A 17,566-nucleotide genomic window follows, 5' to 3' on the forward strand; every position below is an offset into this window, starting at 1 on the left:
GTGTGGTAGTCACAGTGGAAGCTGTTCGATTCAAGCAAGCTGTGCAGGCTGCAAAGTAGTGAATTTTGACACGAAGCCGTATTTTCTGATAATTAAAAGCATAGCTCTTCACTTCATCGTCGAATTCAAGAATCTAGTGCTCTGTCGTCTCCCTGATTGCTCGCCGTCGGACACTGAGTCTGTGACGTTTGGTGTGGCCCAAGCGCAGGGCTCGACGACGGACGACCTGACGTGCCATTGTGCCCTCTGCATTCTTTATTCACGCCGCCCCCGACCGCACGCAATCCTCGCGCCTCTCCCCCGCGGGCAGTCTTGCAGCGCTCATGTCGTGCTGATAGAATGACCCCGCGCCCTGCCAGCTGCCCCGCTGCCCTCCACCCACCGCCGGGCGTCGCGCGACCACCTCTCGCGAGCCAGCAATAAATCTCGCCAGCCCCCGCGCCACCTGCGCGCCGCCATCGCCGCTGAGCACGGGCACGAGCAGACAGAGCAGACCGAGCAGGAGCAGCACGCACCGCCGCCTGCACGTTGGCCGCGCGGTCTCTCTGGCCGGCGACCGACTGGAGGCGAGAGGGTGCCTGAGCCCATGATGCCAGGCCCGTACGTGCCGCCCACCGGGCCCTACCAGGGACGGAGGCAGGAGCACCAGTACCAGTACCACATGCCGCCGCAGACGCACTCGCCCGTCCACCACAACCCGTACGCGCAGTACCACCACGCCCAGCACTATGGCCATCCGCACGCCTACCCCCAGCACATGCCGCACATGCAGCCGCAATGGTACCCCTACCACCAGCCGCAGCAGCAGTACCCCATGCCGCCGCGCCAGTTCCAGCCCCAGCCCCACGCCTCGCCCGTCGTCGTCTCGTCGCACCCGCACCTGGCCGACCTGCCGCTGGTGAACCGCGCCATGGGCCACACGCCGCCCATTGTCCACTCGCGCACCCCGCCCGCCCCGCGCGTGCACACTCCCCAGCCGGTGCCCTCGACGTCCTCGGTGCACTCGCAGACGCAGGTGTCTGCCTCGACCCCGCTGACAAACACGACCACGACGCCCCCGCCCATCGCCGAGTCGAAGCCTGCACAGTCCACCCCGCCTCCGGCTGCACAGCCTGCGACGTTCAAGCCCTTCTACCCGCCCTTGCCGTGGCTGTCGGTGCCTGACGCAGAGTTTCCTCCCCGTGCCGCCACCCGGAGGAGACGACGACGCGATGCTGTGCCCGCGCAGGAGGAGGGACTAGCGTTGCCCTCGCGCGAGCAGGCTGTCCCGGAAGAGTCCTCGGCTGACGCTGAGCAAACCACAGACGGGGTGCAGACACCGACTGAGGAGCCAGAGGAGTCGCAGGCATCCACCGTTGCAGTGCCCTCGGACGCGGAGATTGACACCCCCTCGACGTCACACCCGCCGTCTGAGGCTGACCTCACCCACTCCACCACCCCGACTGCCGTGACCCCATCTGCTCAGACTTCACCCGCCGTGCCAAGACACACACGCAACACGACCAAGCCTGTTGTCCCGCTCATCCCCATCAAGCCCACCAAGCCCTCGACTGCAGCCTCGGCCACTCAGAAATCAGTCAAGTCTCCCCCTCCTACAGCAAATTCGCAGGATGCGCCAAAGGCAGAAGACACTCCAGCAGTCGCGCCAGAGGACACAGCCAGTGCTGACGAGGCGACCACGACGGCCCCGCCGGCCAAGCCTGCACCACCAAAGTCATGGGCAGAACTCTTGAGGGCAAAGAACGCTCCTGCGTCAGCTCAGCCACCGCCGCCCGCCACTGTATCAAATGGGGTTCCTGTTGCTGAAAACGGGCCCACCGTGCCAAAGAGCAATTCTCTCGCTGACGTTCTGGCGTCCTTCTCGGTTGATTCAGAGAAGAAGGTCTCGTTCCTTGAACCTCGCGGCCTCGTCAACACAGGCAATCTTTGCTACATGAATTCTGTACGTCAATAATCACACCATAATGCGAAAAACTAACGTCTCCAGATTCTGCAAGTCCTTCTTTTCTGCGTTCCTTTCTATGACTTTCTGGACCAGGTTGCCAGGCGCGCTGTGCACAGCTTCAAGTCCGAGACGCCTCTCGTAGATGCAATGTGAGTGTTGTAGATTGCTATCATCTTCACAACTAACAACCGCCAGGATCATGTTCATGCGCGATTTCAAAATGATCGATTCCGCAGCCTCGATCGACCAGCTTCGTCTGCGTTTGAAGGACAACGAGCTCGAGCGGTATGGCGATCCCCTGACGCCAGAGTACGTGTACGACGTGATCAAACGCCTCCCACGATTCGACAACATGAAGGTAAGTCACTCCAAAACATCCGCTTGTTCCTTCTAACATCACACAGCGAGGCCAGCAAGAGGATGCCGAAGAGTTCCTGGGCTTTCTGCTCGCCGGCCTGCATGACGAGTGCGCCAACCTGATCAAGAAGGACAAGTCAAATCATACTCAAGAAAGCCTGACCTCACCGACAACCGACCAACCGGACTCCACAGAGGGTGGCTGGCACGAAGTTGGATCGAAGCAGAAGGTGTCCGTCACTCAATCTTCCGGAACCATCGAGATCGAGACGCCCATCACCAAGATCTTTGGCGGCAAGCTCCGATCTGAGTACAAGAAGCCAGGAGAGAAACCTTCAGTCACACTCGAGCCATACCAACCACTACAACTGGACATTGGCGAACCCAACATCAACAACATCACAGACGCCTTGAAAAACTTGACACGCTTGGAGACACTAGACGGCGCAGCCCGTGGTGCCCGTGCCTCCACCAAGCAAGTCCACATCGAGAGCCTTCCTCCCGTCTTGATCCTCCACCTCAAACGATTCCACTACGACGAGAAGGGCCCCCAGAAGATCTGGAAGAAGGTCGGATACCCCCTCGAATTAGAAATTCCGAAGGAAATGTTCCCCCAGCACAAGCGAGGGTACTACCAGGCAAACGGAGGCTTCCCGCGATACAGGCTGATCGGCGTCGTTTACCACCACGGCAAAAACGCAAGCGGTGGGCACTACACAGTCGACATCCGCCGCCAAGAAGGCAAAGAGTGGATCCGCATGGACGACACCATCCTGCGTCGGATCCGCGCCGAGGACGTTGCCGAGGGCGGCGCCGAAGAGGATCCCAAGGTCCTGGCTGCCGCGCTCGAACAGCACAAGTCCGACGCAGGGAAGAGCAAGAACTTCTTTGCCCAGATCGACATGGAAGACGAGGAGGCCGACAAGGGCGGCTGGAACCAAGTCAACGGCGCGGAAAAACAGAAGGAAAACACGAAAAAGTGGGCTGGCGTCCTCAACGGATCGGCGACGCCTAACTCGGCTGGCAAGCGCACGCCGCTCCAGAAGGAAAACGTCCGCGACAACAAGGTCGCGTATATTCTTTTCTACCAGCACATGGAGTCATGAGGTGCGGGTGTTGAGGGGCAGCTCAGAAAGACTTGTGGAAGTGGGGGGGATGGTTTCGCGAACCTCGGACGGTAATCATACGACGTGGGGAAGAAAAAAAGTTTTTGAAGCATTTGCGTCGGGAACAAAAGTGATGGATGGATTGGAATGGGATGGAATGGGATGGGACGGATCGGGTCGGGACGGGACTAATGGGAGTCATCATCTCGGACTGTATGTACAGTGTGTGGGGTTCCATATTCAGATGTTTATCACGTAGGCTGGGTTGTGCGCTTTAACGGTTGGGATGGGCACCGAGCTGTGATGAATAGATACCCTGACTGGCGGAAAGAGGGATCGGATCGGGTGTCTAGGATATAGGGATCAAAATACGCATGTTTGTATGTATGTATGTATGTATCGACTACTGAGACGTTTTTGTTTTCATGCTTTGTTTGGGTGTGGTGTGGTGTGATTCTTTCGTCTACGTTGCGTTGCGTTGGCATGGTGGATGTAATGGTGGAATTTATGGAGTTTATGGGTTTATGTATGGGAACTTGGACCGTGCTCTACCTACATCCCACCTGCCCCTCCACCCCTCCACTCCACTCCACTCCACCCCCCCACCAAGAGCTCACGCATATTAAGCGCAAGCTATCCCCCAGCTAGACAGACGATTGAATTCCCAAACAACTCACACAACACCACCTTGTTAATTACACAGAACCCCAAAGAAGATCAATATGCTGATCCAGGAATCGCACAAAGACGTGCCTACGGTGGCGGGGGGTGATATGCGTTAGTACCTCCCAATCCCCATACCCATACCCAATTCCAATGTAATACCCATGACCATGACTATATCCTCCGGATCAGAAGTATGAGTTGGACATGAACTGACAAAAAAGTATAGGCATCTTCATGTTCCACCCCTCGATCCCGAATTACCCCAAAGCAAAGTTTCCAGGCGTAGTTGTTTTCTCGGAGATATACCAGGGTAAGCCTTTTGACAAACCTCCCTCCCATCAATCATTCCGATGATTCAATTTTTCCTCTCTCGACATCAATTCCTGCGAATCTATCACCTCATTGCATTCCATTCTATCTCGCCACATCCCCCCCCCCCTCTCTCTCTCTCTTAAAACCCCCCCATCTTCTTTGACCAACTTCTCACGCCCCCACCCACCCAGTAACCGGTCCCGTATGCCGCTTCGCCCGCCAAATCGCCTCGCAAGGCTACATCGTGGCCGCCCCCTCCTCGTACCACGAATTCACCGGTCCCTCCCCGCTCGCCTACGACGGGCCCGGCACAGACGCTGGAAACGAGTGGAAAATTGCGAAGAAAGTGTCTGCGTACGATGAAGACGCTACGCTTTCCATCGACGCGCTACTCGCGCTTGAGACGTGCAATGGGAGGGTGGGGGCTACTGGTGCGTTTACCCTTTCCCCCTGAATGGTAGAGTGGAGTGGAGTGGATTAGGGGTTTAACAGTGGAATAGGAATGTGCCTAGGCGGCCACCTGGCGTATAGATGCGCGCTCGACCCGCGCGTCGCAGCCGCTGTGTGCTATTTCGCGACGGATATCCACAGCTCGACACTCGGGCTGGGTAAGAGCGATGATTCGCTTGCGCGCGCGAGGGATATTAGGGGCGAACTTGTGATGATATTTGGGAAATTGGATAATCATGTCCCTGCTGAGGGGCGCGATTTGATTAGGAAGACGCTGCATGATAGTGGAGTCAATTTTTCGTTCTTTGAGAATGCGGGGGCGCAACGTGGGTCTCCCTTTTTCTGTTCTTTTCTGCGGTTCTGGGGGTTTGATTTGGATGTAAGGGAGGCTAATATGTGTGAATAGATGCATTTATCCGCGACGAACTTAGTAAGGGCCGCTACGACGCGGCGCTGAGTGGGGTGTGCTTTGAGATGCTCAAGGAGCTGTTTGGGCGCACACTGCGGTCTGATTTGGGGCCGAGGGATGGCAAGGCGGTGGAGGTTGAGGATATCTGTTGAGGGGTGATGGGTTATGGGTAGGGCGGGGGAGTAAAGGGGGGAGTGGGTGTGGAAAGGAGATAGAAGGACGTTGGAAACGAGAATATGACATGAGTGTTGGTGGTGCATGTACACCCCCAAACTCCTCCCTGCTTTTTAGCACAAATGTATGGCTGCTGTGTATCGTACCTGGGCTCATCTCATCTCGTCTCATCGATTCCCTTCTTTCGCTCATTTGTTGTTCTATCGTGTGCTGATGCGGGGTTTTGTGGACTGTTGTGGATTTCTCTGGACGATAGATCGATTACTTTGATAAGATGACGTGGCGGTTAAAAACATATTTCCAAAGTGTGATAGAGTGGAGTGGAATGCATCGATGAAAGTACGGTAGAAGAAGTGACCAAGCAGAACAGCGTCACAGACCAGACCAAACCAGATTGGAACAAGCAAGACGAGAAATCAGCGAGGACGAAGGAAGATACAAACTTCCAATCGACGAGACGCCGTGAAAATCTCAACTTTTGCCCCCTTTTTCATGTCGTGGGATCTGTAGAAAAAAGAAAAGGCGATTACTCACTTAATCACTCACTTATTCACTCACTTATTCACTCACTTATTCACTCACTCCCCAAGACAACGACATCCCCAGCCAGTCTCCATCATCTCCCACATCACCACACCCAAACCCTCATAAACACACCCATTCATTCCACTCATAATCTATTCCATCCAAGCTAAGCTATACACACCTCCACCTCCCCTCGCCCACAACCCCCCATATTTTTCCAAACCCCTCAACCTCACCCCCCCCCTTCACTACGCCACACTCCCCACCACCAACCCCGCAACCCCCTCCTCCTCACTCCTAACATCAATCTTCATAGTCACGCCCGTCTTAGCACTAAACGCCATCCGAACCATCGCCGCGACCTTCCCGCCCGTAACCGTCTTACCGTAGAGTTTAAGCGTATGTGTCGAAGCGGAGAGAGCGACGTCTGTGCCCTCGAGGGGTTGGAGGCTCAGTGTCTTTGTGAGCTGTTCTGTTGCGTCTGCGTTTGTGTTAGTAGGTCGAATTGCGTGATTTCTGGACATGATATTGACATACCTGATATACTCTTAATATTGCTCAATTGCAGTGTTTCCGTAGCCGAGTCGCCGTTGGCCTGCTCCCAGATGTTATCGAAGCTGCCGGCGTAAGCGGGGACGACGTAGTCCGCGCCATTGAGGTCCAGGTCCTCGACTTGGTATTCGTCTGGGTAGCCGTCGCCTTCTTCGGGTTCGCCTGTGCTGGGGTCGATTTCTTTACTTGTGAATTTGAGCATGTTTGTGAAGGTGGTGGCGATGAATTGCGACTCCGTCTCCAGACGCTTGAAGGATACGTAGACAGTTCCGGGCTCGTTTGTCGGCAGTTTTGGTGCTGGGATTATGAACTCTTCTTCGAGCTGCACGTCGCCGTCGTCTTCGGGTGTGACTACCATCTCAACGTCGGTGAGTACTGTGTCGGGCAGTGTGTTTTTGATGTCGTATTGGATGACGACGTGGTCTTTAAAGATGTGCTTGATGGCCGTGACGACGTATTCGGTCTCGGACTCTGTGAGCTCGATGACGTCGCTTGACTTGAGCACGCCGCCATGCGCTGCCAGTTCTGGAATCTTTTGCAGGTCCGCAGCATACTTCTGTGCAGCCGCCGCCCCAGATGCTGCAGCATCCGCACCAGCCTTTGATGGTGCCTTGGCAGCACTGGGAGCCTTGAGCGTCGGTGTAACGCCTTCGGTCTTCTTTGTGAGATCTGCGGCGTCTGCCTGTTCTCGGGAGACTGTCGGGATCTGGGTGATGTCGAAAGCGGTTTCAAAAGTATCGCGAGACCCGGAGCTGACATACAGGGCAAGCTGGTGCTCAAGAACGGGTAGAGAAAACATCGAGTCGTTGCGAATGAAGCTAATAGCCAAGTCATCATCCTGGTCCATCAAGCTGAGGTTCAAGGCCGCCCGATCTCGGACCTCGTCGTCCACATCGTCCAGGCATCGGGTGAGAAGGACGTGAACCGACTTCTTGATCTCGGGGTCTTTCTGGCCAACGCCGAACTTGGCCAATGCAGAGGTGGCTGCCGCACGAACAATAGCATTCTCCAAGACGACACGGTTGTAGATGTATCTGATGTACTTTGTAGGGTGTGGCGTTGAAGGACCTTCCCTCCCGAGTACGAAAAGGATCCTCACTGCCAGCTTGGTGAATTCGCAATCCTCAATGAACTCGCACAATGTGGCTAGCGCATCTTCCTTGGCCTCGGGGACGAATCGAATCAAGTCCATGATAGCCTCGACGACAGATCGTTTGAAGTCGTAGCCTCCCTCGTCGCGCAGGATGCCGCTGAGGAAAGCGAGGAAGCCAGACTGCTTGGCCTTGAACTTCAGAGCCAATGTGCGCACTGCCTCCACAATGGTGACCTTGAACTCGTCGGTGATCTCGGCCATGAAGCCAGTGATCTGTTTCATCAGCCTGTCGACAGACGACTCGTTGCCGGTCTTGAGCAGAGTGGTGATGGCGAAGGTGGCGATGCTGCGGTTCGAGTTTGTGATGAGCGATTCGATGTCCTGGTTGCACGATCGAACAGCGTCGGGCTTGAACGAGGCCATTTGCGACAGGATTCTGAGGGCAGCAAACTTTGTGACGGCGCGAGGCGAGGTGAGGAACAGCTGGAGGACGTGGACTGCCTGCACGAGCTCGGCGTCGGTCACGTCGCGCATGTCGCAGATGGCCTTTGCAGCCTCGAAGTTGACCATCTCCGACTTGTGGCGCAGCCAGCCGTCGAGCAGCTGCATCATGGGCTGTGTGTGTTGTCAGTGGTGGTGTATGCAGGCACGTGACGGGTAGTACCTTGCGGAGGTTGGGGTCCTCTTCAGCGAGCTTGGCTGCCAGACGGACCAGCAGGACGGTGGCAGCAGGGCTCTTGACGACGCCCTGTGCCGAGTACTGCTGGACCATCTTGACCAGGCTCATGCGATCGCCGGAGCGCATCTGGTACAGCAGGCCAATGGCGTGGTACTGTGTCATGTAGTTTGTGCTGGCCTGGAGTGCCGTGTGGGAGCCGCCGCCTCCCAGTCCGCCGAAGAAGCCACCGCCCGACTTGCTGCCTGAAGCAGCCTCTGCGGCCTCGGACTGCCACCTCCGCACGACATCCTTTGCGACGGGCAGCAGGTGGTACGACGAGACGAGGGCGGCCGAGGCGACGGACGGGTTCTTGTCGACGATGCACGTCTTGACGAGGCGCTCGATGGCCTGGACGGTCGAGGCGTCAATGACGCGGCACAGGGCGCGGATGGCGTTGGGGCGGTAGACGACGTCGCTGCCGACGGACGTGTCCTTCATGATGGACGACGTGACCATGATGACATCGTCGGCGGAACCGGCGAGCTCCTTGATGACCAGGTAGACCATCTGGCGCAGCGAGGCATCCTTGTTCTGGAAGAGCTTGGAGATGCCGAAGAAGAGGGTCGTGGCCTCCTGCCTCCCCCAGCTCTCGCCGGTGAAGAGCAGCAGGGCCAGCTTGGTCAATATCTGCCATGCTCAGCCCACGGTCACATGGAGGGGCGTCCCAACATACCACTCTGCACTTGCGCGGCGAAATGGGGCTCTGGTTGAAGACGCGCGCTGGACGGGCGGTCAGCTTCCCATACCGCCAGAATGCTCCCCCCTCCACCACTCCAGAAGTATACAGGCGGCCTACCTTCTTGGAAGACGGACGTCTTGTCAATCTGCGCCACCCCGCCGACGTCCTCGTGCTTCTTGTCCATGGTGGCTGCAGCACAGCTCCCGCGGCGGCTGCTCCGTCAAAAGTATCCCGCTCTTGCTGCGCCAAACGTGGCCTCTGGCGTGTGGGCGATGTGTGTGGACCCCGCGGGTGGTCGGGCGCGTGTGAGTTGGAGGGACGGGGTCGGGGCGTCGCAATGGCAGAGGAGTGTCGGGGTGCGGTGAATTGGCTACGTTGATGTTGGTTGCCCTCGCTCGGTCGAGTGCAGGGATGTCCCGAATGTGGGTTGCTGCTGCGTGTTTGGAATGTTTGCGGACGCTTGGCGAACCCTGCAGCAGCGCGGCCAGACACGGGAGTTCAACATTTTGACTCGACAGCGCCCTCGCCTTCCCTCCAGACCTCGCCTTTTCTCCCCCTCGACCTGCTCTCCACACACCATGGCCTCCTCGATACCTCGCTCCCGCTGCCTCTTCTCCGCCACCCCCCTCCACGCTCTCCCGCGCCCAAGAATACCACCACCGCAGTGCGCTCGGACCTTCGCCACTACCTCTGATCCCCCGCAACAGCCCCCCAAGTCCTCGCGGGCCCGCACCACATTCAGCGACACGCTCAACGCGGGTCCCTCCTTTGGCGACTTTGTAAGCCCAGACGCCCCGCTCGCCCCCGCCGAGGCCTACGAGATCAAAACCGCCCAGGTCGGGCCAGAAGGCCGCAAGAAGACCATCACCCGCCTGCCAGAGTGGCTGAAGACGCCCATACCCTCGAACCAGAACTACAAGAAGATTAAAAAGGACCTGCGAGGTCTGAACCTGCACACTGTCTGCGAGGAGGCCAAATGCCCAAACATCTCCGACTGCTGGGGCGGGAGCTCAAAGAGCGCGGCTACGGCTACAATCATGTTGATGGGCGATACATGTACGCGCGGATGTCGCTTCTGCTCGGTCAAGACGTCGAAAGCACCAGCGCCGCTCGATCCCCACGAACCTGAGAACACCGCCGAAGCACTACGGAGATGGGGGTTGGGCTACGTCGTGTTGACGGCCGTGGACCGAGACGACCTCGCAGACGGAGGAGCGCGACACGTCGCCGAGACCATCATGAAGATCAAGCAAAAGGCGCCGACGATGCTGGTTGAAGCGCTCGTGGGAGATCACGCCGGAGACCTCGAGATGGTGAAGCTAGTTGCGAACAGTGGCCTCGACGTGTTCGCCCACAACATCGAGACGGTCGAAGCCCTTACACCATTCGTCCGCGATCGACGAGCAAAGTTCCGCCAGAGTCTGGATGTTCTGCGCACGGCCAAGGAGACACAGCCAGAGCTCATCACCAAGACGAGCATCATGTTGGGGCTGGGCGAGACCGAGGATCAGCTATGGCATGCTTTGCGAGGTATGTCTGCCTCTTTGCTAAACACATAAATGGCCGTACTAACAACCACCCCAGAACTCCGCGCAAACAACGTCGACGTCGTGACGTTCGGCCAATACATGCGCCCCACAAAACGCCACATGGCCGTCCACAACTACGTCACCCCCGACCAATTCGAGACATGGCGTGTGAGAGCTCTCGAGCTGGGCTTCTTGTACTGCGCTTCCGGCCCGCTCGTGCGGTCGAGTTATAAGGCCGGCGAGGCGTTTATCGAGAACGTGCTCAAGAAGCGCAGGCTGGGGAATGCTGGGCAGGGAGAGGCTGCTGAAGTTATGGCTGAGCAGACGTTGTGAGGATTGCATGGATGGAGTTGGGTGCTGGTGTATGTTATGATATATGGGCTGGCGTTTGGGGCGTATCTATGCTAGATGGCTTAGTCTTTCTTGATTCACATATTCAACAATTTTGAAGTGCTTTCAACGCACCAATGCCATGGAGATGTTCTCCGTCTTGGCAGTTTTTCAAAGGGTTTTGTACAACTATGTGCTTCTTCTTTGCTTCTTGGTCACGTTCTGCTTCGTACACTGCAGAGTCTTGGACTTGCTTCTTCGATAGTAGCGAGAGGTAGGCGAACCCATGTTGGTTGGTTGGCTGGCTGGATGGGCCTTGGATGCTTGCTGGGGGCGGATATGTTCTATCACCTGGGAAACATTGACAACGATCAGGCGGGAGCAGGGTTCCAGTTCAAGTCCCCATGTGATACTCTTGTTTACATCATGTGTACAGTTGCGAGGTGAACCTCCTCGGACGTGCTCGCTTCCGGGCTAGATGGCGAGAGTAGCCGTCTGCCGGATCGTACCAACTTCTACCCTTGTCTTCTCAAATGTCTATACTGTTTGTGTATGTAAATTTACACATCTCGTGGAACCTGTACTCGATACCGTTGTTTACGACCTACTTACTGCTCCATCTACTAAGGTTTGATCTACCTACATCGCAGGCCATGAAGATATCTTGCTCGGGACCCAGTGTACTTCCATCCTCTTTTCATTTCTTTTCCGTCCAGATTCCTTTTCCGCCACACGCCGGTATGTTGCTTGCGCAACCGGTTTTTCTTTTGCTCGCGGATTATTTTGTATATAGGGTCTCTTGTAAGGGACATTACCGCGATATTACACAGTACACTCATCTTTACACTTTCTCCCCTCTTACGTTCAGCAGAAGTTGAACAGATCCCACCAAGAGAAAATTAAGCTGTGGACCTTTGTGAGATCGCAACTTCGCGACCAGCTTTCCTATTAATAAACTTTAATATCATCGCCTCCCTCTCTCAACCTCGAGCTGGACCTTTCTACCTACCTACCTATACTGTACGCACCTCGTACCTGCATTAGCGCCCAACGCCACCACACCAGCCACGTCACACAGCCCCAGCCACAGCCCCAGCCACAGCCCACCACCCGCACCCGCATCGCATCCCAGGTAGGTAAGGCAAGCCTCTCAACATGGACCTATGGACAGGAAATATCCTCCCCGTCGTCGTCCTATTCACGGCGCTATGCCGTGGAGTAGCCATCCCCCAGGCTGTTCCTCCCTATTACGTCACCAATCCACAATATCAATATCCAGGTAATGTGTCTGTCTCTGTCTCTGTTTCCCTCCCCGTCTCTTTCTTACTACCTTCTTCTAAGAGTTTGAGCACTTTTACCGAGTCGCAGATCTCGTCCGTTGCGCAGGATACACGGACTTCTTCCTTTTCGGCTTCGCAGGCTACTACGCTTAGTACTGTTTTTTCGCGGTCGACGACGGACTTTGGTTCGGAGACGAGTAGTTTGACTTTTGTCCAACCGTCGCATAGCTTTGCTGGGCTGCCGCCGTTGGGGAATATTCCTATTCTGCTGTCTACGAGTAGTGGCGCGAGTCAACAAAGTACGAGTAGTAGTACTACTTCGCAAGCTTTGAGTAGTGTTGTCAATTGGCAATCTACAAGTAGTAGCGCTGTATTGCAGTCTTCGAGTAGCGTTGATATCTCGCAACCTTCGAGCAGCAGCACAAGTCAACAAGCTACGAGTAGTAGCGTTACTTCACAGTTTTTGACTAGCAGCACCGTTTCACAGGCTTCGAGTAGCAGCGCTGTTTTGCTGTCTTCGAGCAATATTGCTATCTCAAGTATCAGCGTTACTTCACAACCTTCGAGTAGCAGCACTACTTTACAACCTACCAGTAGTTTTACCAGCTCGCAATCTTCAAACAGCGTACTTCTTCCACAGCCTACAAACAACATCCCTGCTCCCGACGTCCCGATGCCTCCTACTTCTGGATTCAGGAATGTTGCGTATTTTGTGAACTGGGTAAGATCACAAGTGGTTGAACACTCCAAGCTTAATATCTAACGGCGACTCAGGCAATCTACGCACGCAACTACAACCCGCAAGACCTGCCCGCTGAAGAGTTAACACATATTCTCTACGCTTTCGCCAACATACGACCCGAATCTGGCGAGGTCTATCTCACCGACACTTGGTCCGACACTGACAAGCACTACACCAACGATTCCTGGAACGACACCGGCAACAACGTTTACGGATGTGTTAAGCAGCTGTTCCTCCAAAAGAAGCGCAACCGCAAGCTAAAAGTGTTGCTCTCGATTGGAGGCTGGACGTACTCCGCCAATTTTGCCCAGCCAGCATCAACACCTCAGGGCAGAGCGAAGTTTGCAAGCAGTGCAGTCGAGCTCATGAAGAACCTTGGATTTGATGGTGAGTACCCACCCAACACATGCATCAAACCAACGCAGTATACTGACATAACCAGGCCTCGACATCGACTGGGAGTACCCCACAAACGAAGCCCAAGCAAACGACATGGTGGCTCTCCTCGCCGAAACCCGTCGCGCCCTCGACGCATACTCCGCCCAAAACGCAAACAACCAGCGTCTCCTCCTAACAGTCGCCTCGCCCGCAGGCCCCACAAACTACAACATCATGAAACTCGGCGCCATGGACCAATACCTCGACTTCTGGAACCTGATGGCCTACGACTACGCCGGCGCAGGCTTCTCCAACGTCGCCGGCCACCAAGCTAACGTGCAGACCTCCTCCAACGACCCAGGCAGCACGCCCTTCAGCACCGACCGCGCGGTCCGCGATTACATCTCCGCGGGCGTGCCGGCCTCGAAAATCGTCCTCGGCATGCCGCTCTACGGCCGCGGCTTCGCCAACACAGGAGGACCCGGCCAAGCGTTTTCCGGCGGCGGCCCGGGGACATGGGAGGCGGGCGTGTATGACTACAAGGTGCTTCCGCAGGCGGGTGCGCAGATCAACACCGACACTGGCATCATGGCGAGCTGGAGCTACGACGCTACCCAGCGCTTCATGATCACGTACGACACGCCGCAGATTGTCGCTGCGAAGACGCAGTATATTCGCCAGCGCGGGTTGGGCGGCGCTATGTACTGGGAGAGCTCGGGGGATAAGAAGGGGAGCGAGAGTTTGATCTCGACGGTGAGTCTTATCTTTACTTTTCTAGTGCGGTGTGAGTGCTGACGCAGACGCAGTTTGTCAACACTATCGGCGGCGTTGGCGCGCTCGATCAGAATCCTAATCTCCTTAGCTTTCCCGCCTCGAAGTACGATAATCTGCGTAATGGCATGCCGAGCAATTAGATGCGCGAGAAAATGAAGAATACGACGGATGATTTGATATGATATGATACGATATATAACCCCCTGAGGAAAACAACGACTCACGACGAATATTTACGCGGCCTTTTGTTTTGTCGTCTTGCTTGCTTGCTTGCACCCATACAGACCTCCCAAAGTCTCGCGCGGTAATGAATAGAATAAACAGGAGGGTGGAAGACGGCATGGGATTGAATTTTTGAGTTTCGAGATGAAGGCGTATAGACGCTGGAACTAATGCATGACCTCCTTTTCTCCACGTCCTTTGAGATGGATTCGTCTCCTGTCTTGTGTGTTGCCATGACCACGTGCTGAAAATTCTATCTTCCATTGGAAAAAAGGGGAGAAAGGAGAGTAAAAGGGCAGTGCAGATACTCATACTCATATTCATACTCATATACAGTATAGAAAAGAATCCAAAAATGTTTCTCCCCCTGGCTCATCAAGAATACCTCACATCCACATTATTGACCGACATCCTGCCTTTCCCCTTACCAATATACGCTTTTTCCGTCTCTACTGCACCCCCACTCACGCCATCAGATCCAGATCCAGAAGTAGAAGAAGGTGTAGAAGTAAAAACAGAAGTAGAAGTAGAACCAGAACCAGAACCAGACCCGGAGCTACGATTCCCGCCGTCAACCGAAGATGAGGACCCGGACCCGGACCCAGACCCAAACGCACGCTTCCTCTCCGTCGACGGCCCCGGGTCGCCGTTCCGCGCACCACGATCCAAACCAGCCTTACCAGACACCGCGGGCAAAGGCGGAGAGCGCGAGTCGAAGACCGACATATACGACGCGTTGTACGGATCCGTGACGGAGCACTCTGGCGGATTGTACTGCGCGGCCTTAGCCTGAGCCCTCGCATTCGCCTTAGCCTGCGCCTGCGCGACGAGATAGAGGCGAGTGTTCTCGTCGAGCGGGTGAGCGACGTGCTGATTGCCCGTCATGGGGATGCCCTCCTTAGTCATAGTCTCTACGCTCATGAGCACGGGGGAGTGCGCGGTGCTCGTCTGCGTTGTAGCAGCGGAGCTGCGTCGCGAGCGGGTGTCGTCCCACTCATGGGACGGGTAGATGTCCGCGCCCAGCATGCGGTTCAGGCGCATGTTCATGTCGTTTTTCTTGCGCTCTTCCTGCTCGACGTACGCGTGCCAGTATTGGATTAGCTCGTTGCGGAGGAGGCGGAAGGCGTCGACGTCTTCTTGCTCGCGGGCCACGCGCGCGCGGTGCAGGAAGCTGTTTCGCCCGCTTTTGCGCGTCACGTCGGCGTGGATGAGGGCGAGCTTGCTGTAGAAGTCCTTGAATGCTGTGAACATTGCGCGGATGGGCGAGTTTTTCACGACGGAGGAGGATGCGTTGGAGGATATGCGGTGTTCCCAGTCGGCGGTGTAGGCGTCGAATAGGGGCATGCCTGCGACGAGGACGGTTTTTTGTGTTGGCAGGGGAGGGACGGAGTATATTGAGGGGGAGCAGTGTGGCCGGTTCGAGGGGGAGCATTGTGTGCGTCGAGAACATCTTGTGCGCCGGATGTGGACCATGTGCGAGTCTGGTTTGCCGAAGAAAACACCTGCGAACCGTGGTTGGCGGACGTTTCGGAGCCGCTCGAATGGGCCTACGATCAGCTTCGTGTTGGTGAGAACTTGATCAAACGTCCACTCGAAGTCTGCTAGACACAGACGGACTTGTAGTTTGCACAGATTCCGCGCTTTCCCAAGGATGCCCGAGACAACAACACTCACGTAGTCTGTACTGCGTTAGTCAATGTGAATATGCTCCCTTAGGCTGACGGCATTGTACCTCGAATATCGTATATCTCGACTTCTTCATCCCAGGAAGAGTCGGCCGGCCGCATCCAACCGTGTGGCATCTGTGGAGTGATCCACGACTCCACCAAGATGTCAACGTTGTAGTTCTTGACCGCAGCCCAGTCAAAGGTTTTGAGGAACATATCTTTCCCATCTTCAGTCTCATCTACAGGTACGTGCGGACAGCCATCTGGCCTCCTAGGCTCCAACAGTCTTCTCCCGCACATGTACGTCCCATCCTTACGAACATCGATCTTGAACGCAATGATGCTGTAAAGCAAGCCCCTGACTTCTGCATGGATATGACGGTTGATCAAGAGTAGATCCACAAGAGGCATGGGAAACGCATCGTGATAGTGTTCGTAGAAAGCATATGGTGCCGCTTGCTGGAAATGCACGCAACGGGGGCGTGTGCTGCTTGACGCCGGGCCAGACGGAATAGCGAGAGAACCGTTTCGAGTTGCATCCTCCTTAGCATGATGGACACCAGCACTTGACGAGCCAATTGAGTCGGAGGGCAGCAGGTAGCGGAAGATCTCGTGACGGAGTTCAAGCGGGAGCTTCAAGAAGTAGCAGGGCATATCGGGATGGCCTTGATGCTCGGCGCAGAGCTCAAAGTATGGCGGTACCCATCTAAACAATACTGGGCATCTTTCTCCGTCGGGATGTCTGAACTGGCACCATCCGGTAAGGCTTTGTTGATCGCGATGAGTATGACAGGTGGGTAAAAACTTGGGACGGCAAGATGACTGTGATTTCTTTCCGATAACCGCGTTGCAGCGCAATTTGGTCTTCTTGTTATGGCCTGAGCACCTTCTTAAGAAACCTTCGGGATCGCCAGGGTCTACTGCTGTTGTGGCGAAATCACAGCCCGGAGGATGTTTCGTAGGAAAGGTCGGCATATGCAGGTCGAACTTAAGTATTGAAGTGTCGCCCATTGTTGTCGCGATGTCAGTCGCTATACAGTTTACAGTCTCTGAAAGTTTGGAGCTGAGTGATGTCAAACTGATGTCAAAAGTTTTCATTGAGCAAGTGTTGAAGGAGGGTTAACTTACCAGCCAATTAGAAACAGCAAAACGAGAGCAACAGACGGGCCAGAAAGACGAGAGAGAAAGATGTCAGGAGTTTATGGTCTCCTTTACGACAGTCTAATTCGATGTCTTATGGATTCCGTGTGGCCGGTCTCAAGTCAGCAAACATGCAGCCTCGCGGGTTCGTGTTGCGCAACAGTAAGTTTGCCACCATAGATATGATATACCGCAGAGGCCGCCAATAATCAATCGAGCAAGTGCCAGGCGCAGAAGGCCCAATCTGCCTTCTCACGCACTGCGTTTCGGAATGCAAATGTTTTGAGCGAAGTGCACTCGAAGGCCCTTCAGCTGCGTCGTCGTCGTCGGCGGCTCATCAGCTGATGGGAACCCCGCGTTCTGCACATAGTGGACGGCCTGTCAAAGGGGTTCGGCGAATGTATCCGCGGAATGGTTATCTCACCCAATAATCTGCACAAAGAATGATGTTGATGGAGGCTCAGAGCGGATCCACACTTAGCTCGAGGCACTACCCAGGACCTCGTATTTATTAATGC

General features: G+C 55.5%; 6 protein-coding genes across 6 annotated transcripts; 4 read left to right on the forward strand and 2 right to left on the reverse strand.

Moving 5' to 3' along the window:
- The first annotated feature begins 126 nt into the window (after positions 1-126).
- On the forward strand, positions 127-3,603 carry P153DRAFT_180034 (cysteine proteinase). Its single transcript, XM_033662365.1, has 4 exons — positions 127-1,942; positions 1,988-2,094; positions 2,141-2,303; positions 2,350-3,603. Exons 1-4 carry the CDS (start codon positions 587-589, stop codon positions 3,406-3,408), a joined length of 2,685 nt encoding a protein of 894 aa, XP_033526245.1. The 5' UTR covers positions 127-586; the 3' UTR covers positions 3,409-3,603.
- Positions 3,604-4,020: 417 nt separating this feature from the next.
- On the forward strand, positions 4,021-5,397 carry P153DRAFT_429111 (alpha/beta-hydrolase; the record flags this gene model as incomplete). The annotated part of the gene is made up of 5 exons (XM_033672753.1): positions 4,021-4,185; positions 4,301-4,384; positions 4,578-4,817; positions 4,887-5,162; positions 5,243-5,397. Exons 1-5 carry the CDS (start codon positions 4,131-4,133, stop codon positions 5,395-5,397), a joined length of 810 nt encoding a protein of 269 aa, XP_033526246.1. The 5' UTR covers positions 4,021-4,130.
- Positions 5,398-6,231: 834 nt separating this feature from the next.
- Positions 6,232-9,162, reverse strand: P153DRAFT_420950 (Coatomer, gamma subunit; the record flags this gene model as incomplete). The annotated part of the gene is made up of 3 exons (XM_033672273.1): positions 8,254-9,162; positions 6,482-8,204; positions 6,232-6,425 (listed from the first exon to the last, which is right to left on the reverse strand). Coding segments are annotated over exons 1-3 (2,478 nt in total), but the record flags the coding sequence as incomplete, so codon positions are not given.
- Positions 9,163-9,564: 402 nt separating this feature from the next.
- P153DRAFT_334098 (Lipoic acid synthetase-like protein) lies at positions 9,565-11,023 on the forward strand (the record flags this gene model as incomplete). The annotated part of the gene is made up of 2 exons (XM_033665593.1): positions 9,565-10,516; positions 10,571-11,023. 2 exons carry the CDS (start codon positions 9,565-9,567, stop codon positions 10,846-10,848), a joined length of 1,230 nt encoding a protein of 409 aa, XP_033526248.1. The 3' UTR covers positions 10,849-11,023.
- Positions 11,024-12,798: 1,775 nt separating this feature from the next.
- On the forward strand, positions 12,799-14,159 carry P153DRAFT_285129 (glycoside hydrolase family 18 protein; the record flags this gene model as incomplete). Its single annotated transcript, XM_033663378.1, has 4 exons — positions 12,799-12,846; positions 12,900-13,254; positions 13,310-13,998; positions 14,052-14,159. 4 exons carry the CDS (start codon positions 12,799-12,801, stop codon positions 14,157-14,159), a joined length of 1,200 nt encoding a protein of 399 aa, XP_033526249.1.
- Positions 14,160-14,616: 457 nt separating this feature from the next.
- P153DRAFT_285407 (uncharacterized protein) lies at positions 14,617-16,883 on the reverse strand (the record flags this gene model as incomplete). The annotated part of the gene is made up of 2 exons (XM_033663395.1): positions 14,617-15,920; positions 15,974-16,883. The coding sequence occupies 2 exons, from the start codon at positions 16,881-16,883 to the stop codon at positions 14,617-14,619; spliced, it is 2,214 nt and encodes a 737-aa protein (XP_033526250.1).
- Positions 16,884-17,566: the final 683 nt, after the last annotated feature.

The sequence above is a fragment of the Dothidotthia symphoricarpi genome (assembly GCF_010015815.1).
Source record: "Dothidotthia symphoricarpi CBS 119687 unplaced genomic scaffold P153scaffold_5, whole genome shotgun sequence".
Classification (NCBI taxonomy): domain Eukaryota; kingdom Fungi; phylum Ascomycota; class Dothideomycetes; order Pleosporales; family Dothidotthiaceae; genus Dothidotthia; species Dothidotthia symphoricarpi.

Coding starts and splice junctions, on each gene's coding strand:
- P153DRAFT_180034 (XM_033662365.1), top strand. CDS start 587: ATGATGCCAGGCCCGTACGTGCCGCCCACCGGGCCCTACCAGGGACGG. Junction 1,943..1,987: donor ATCTTTGCTACATGAATTCT/GTACGTCAATAA, acceptor TAACGTCTCCAG/ATTCTGCAAGTCCTTCTTTT. Junction 2,095..2,140: donor ACGCCTCTCGTAGATGCAAT/GTGAGTGTTGTA, acceptor AACAACCGCCAG/GATCATGTTCATGCGCGATT.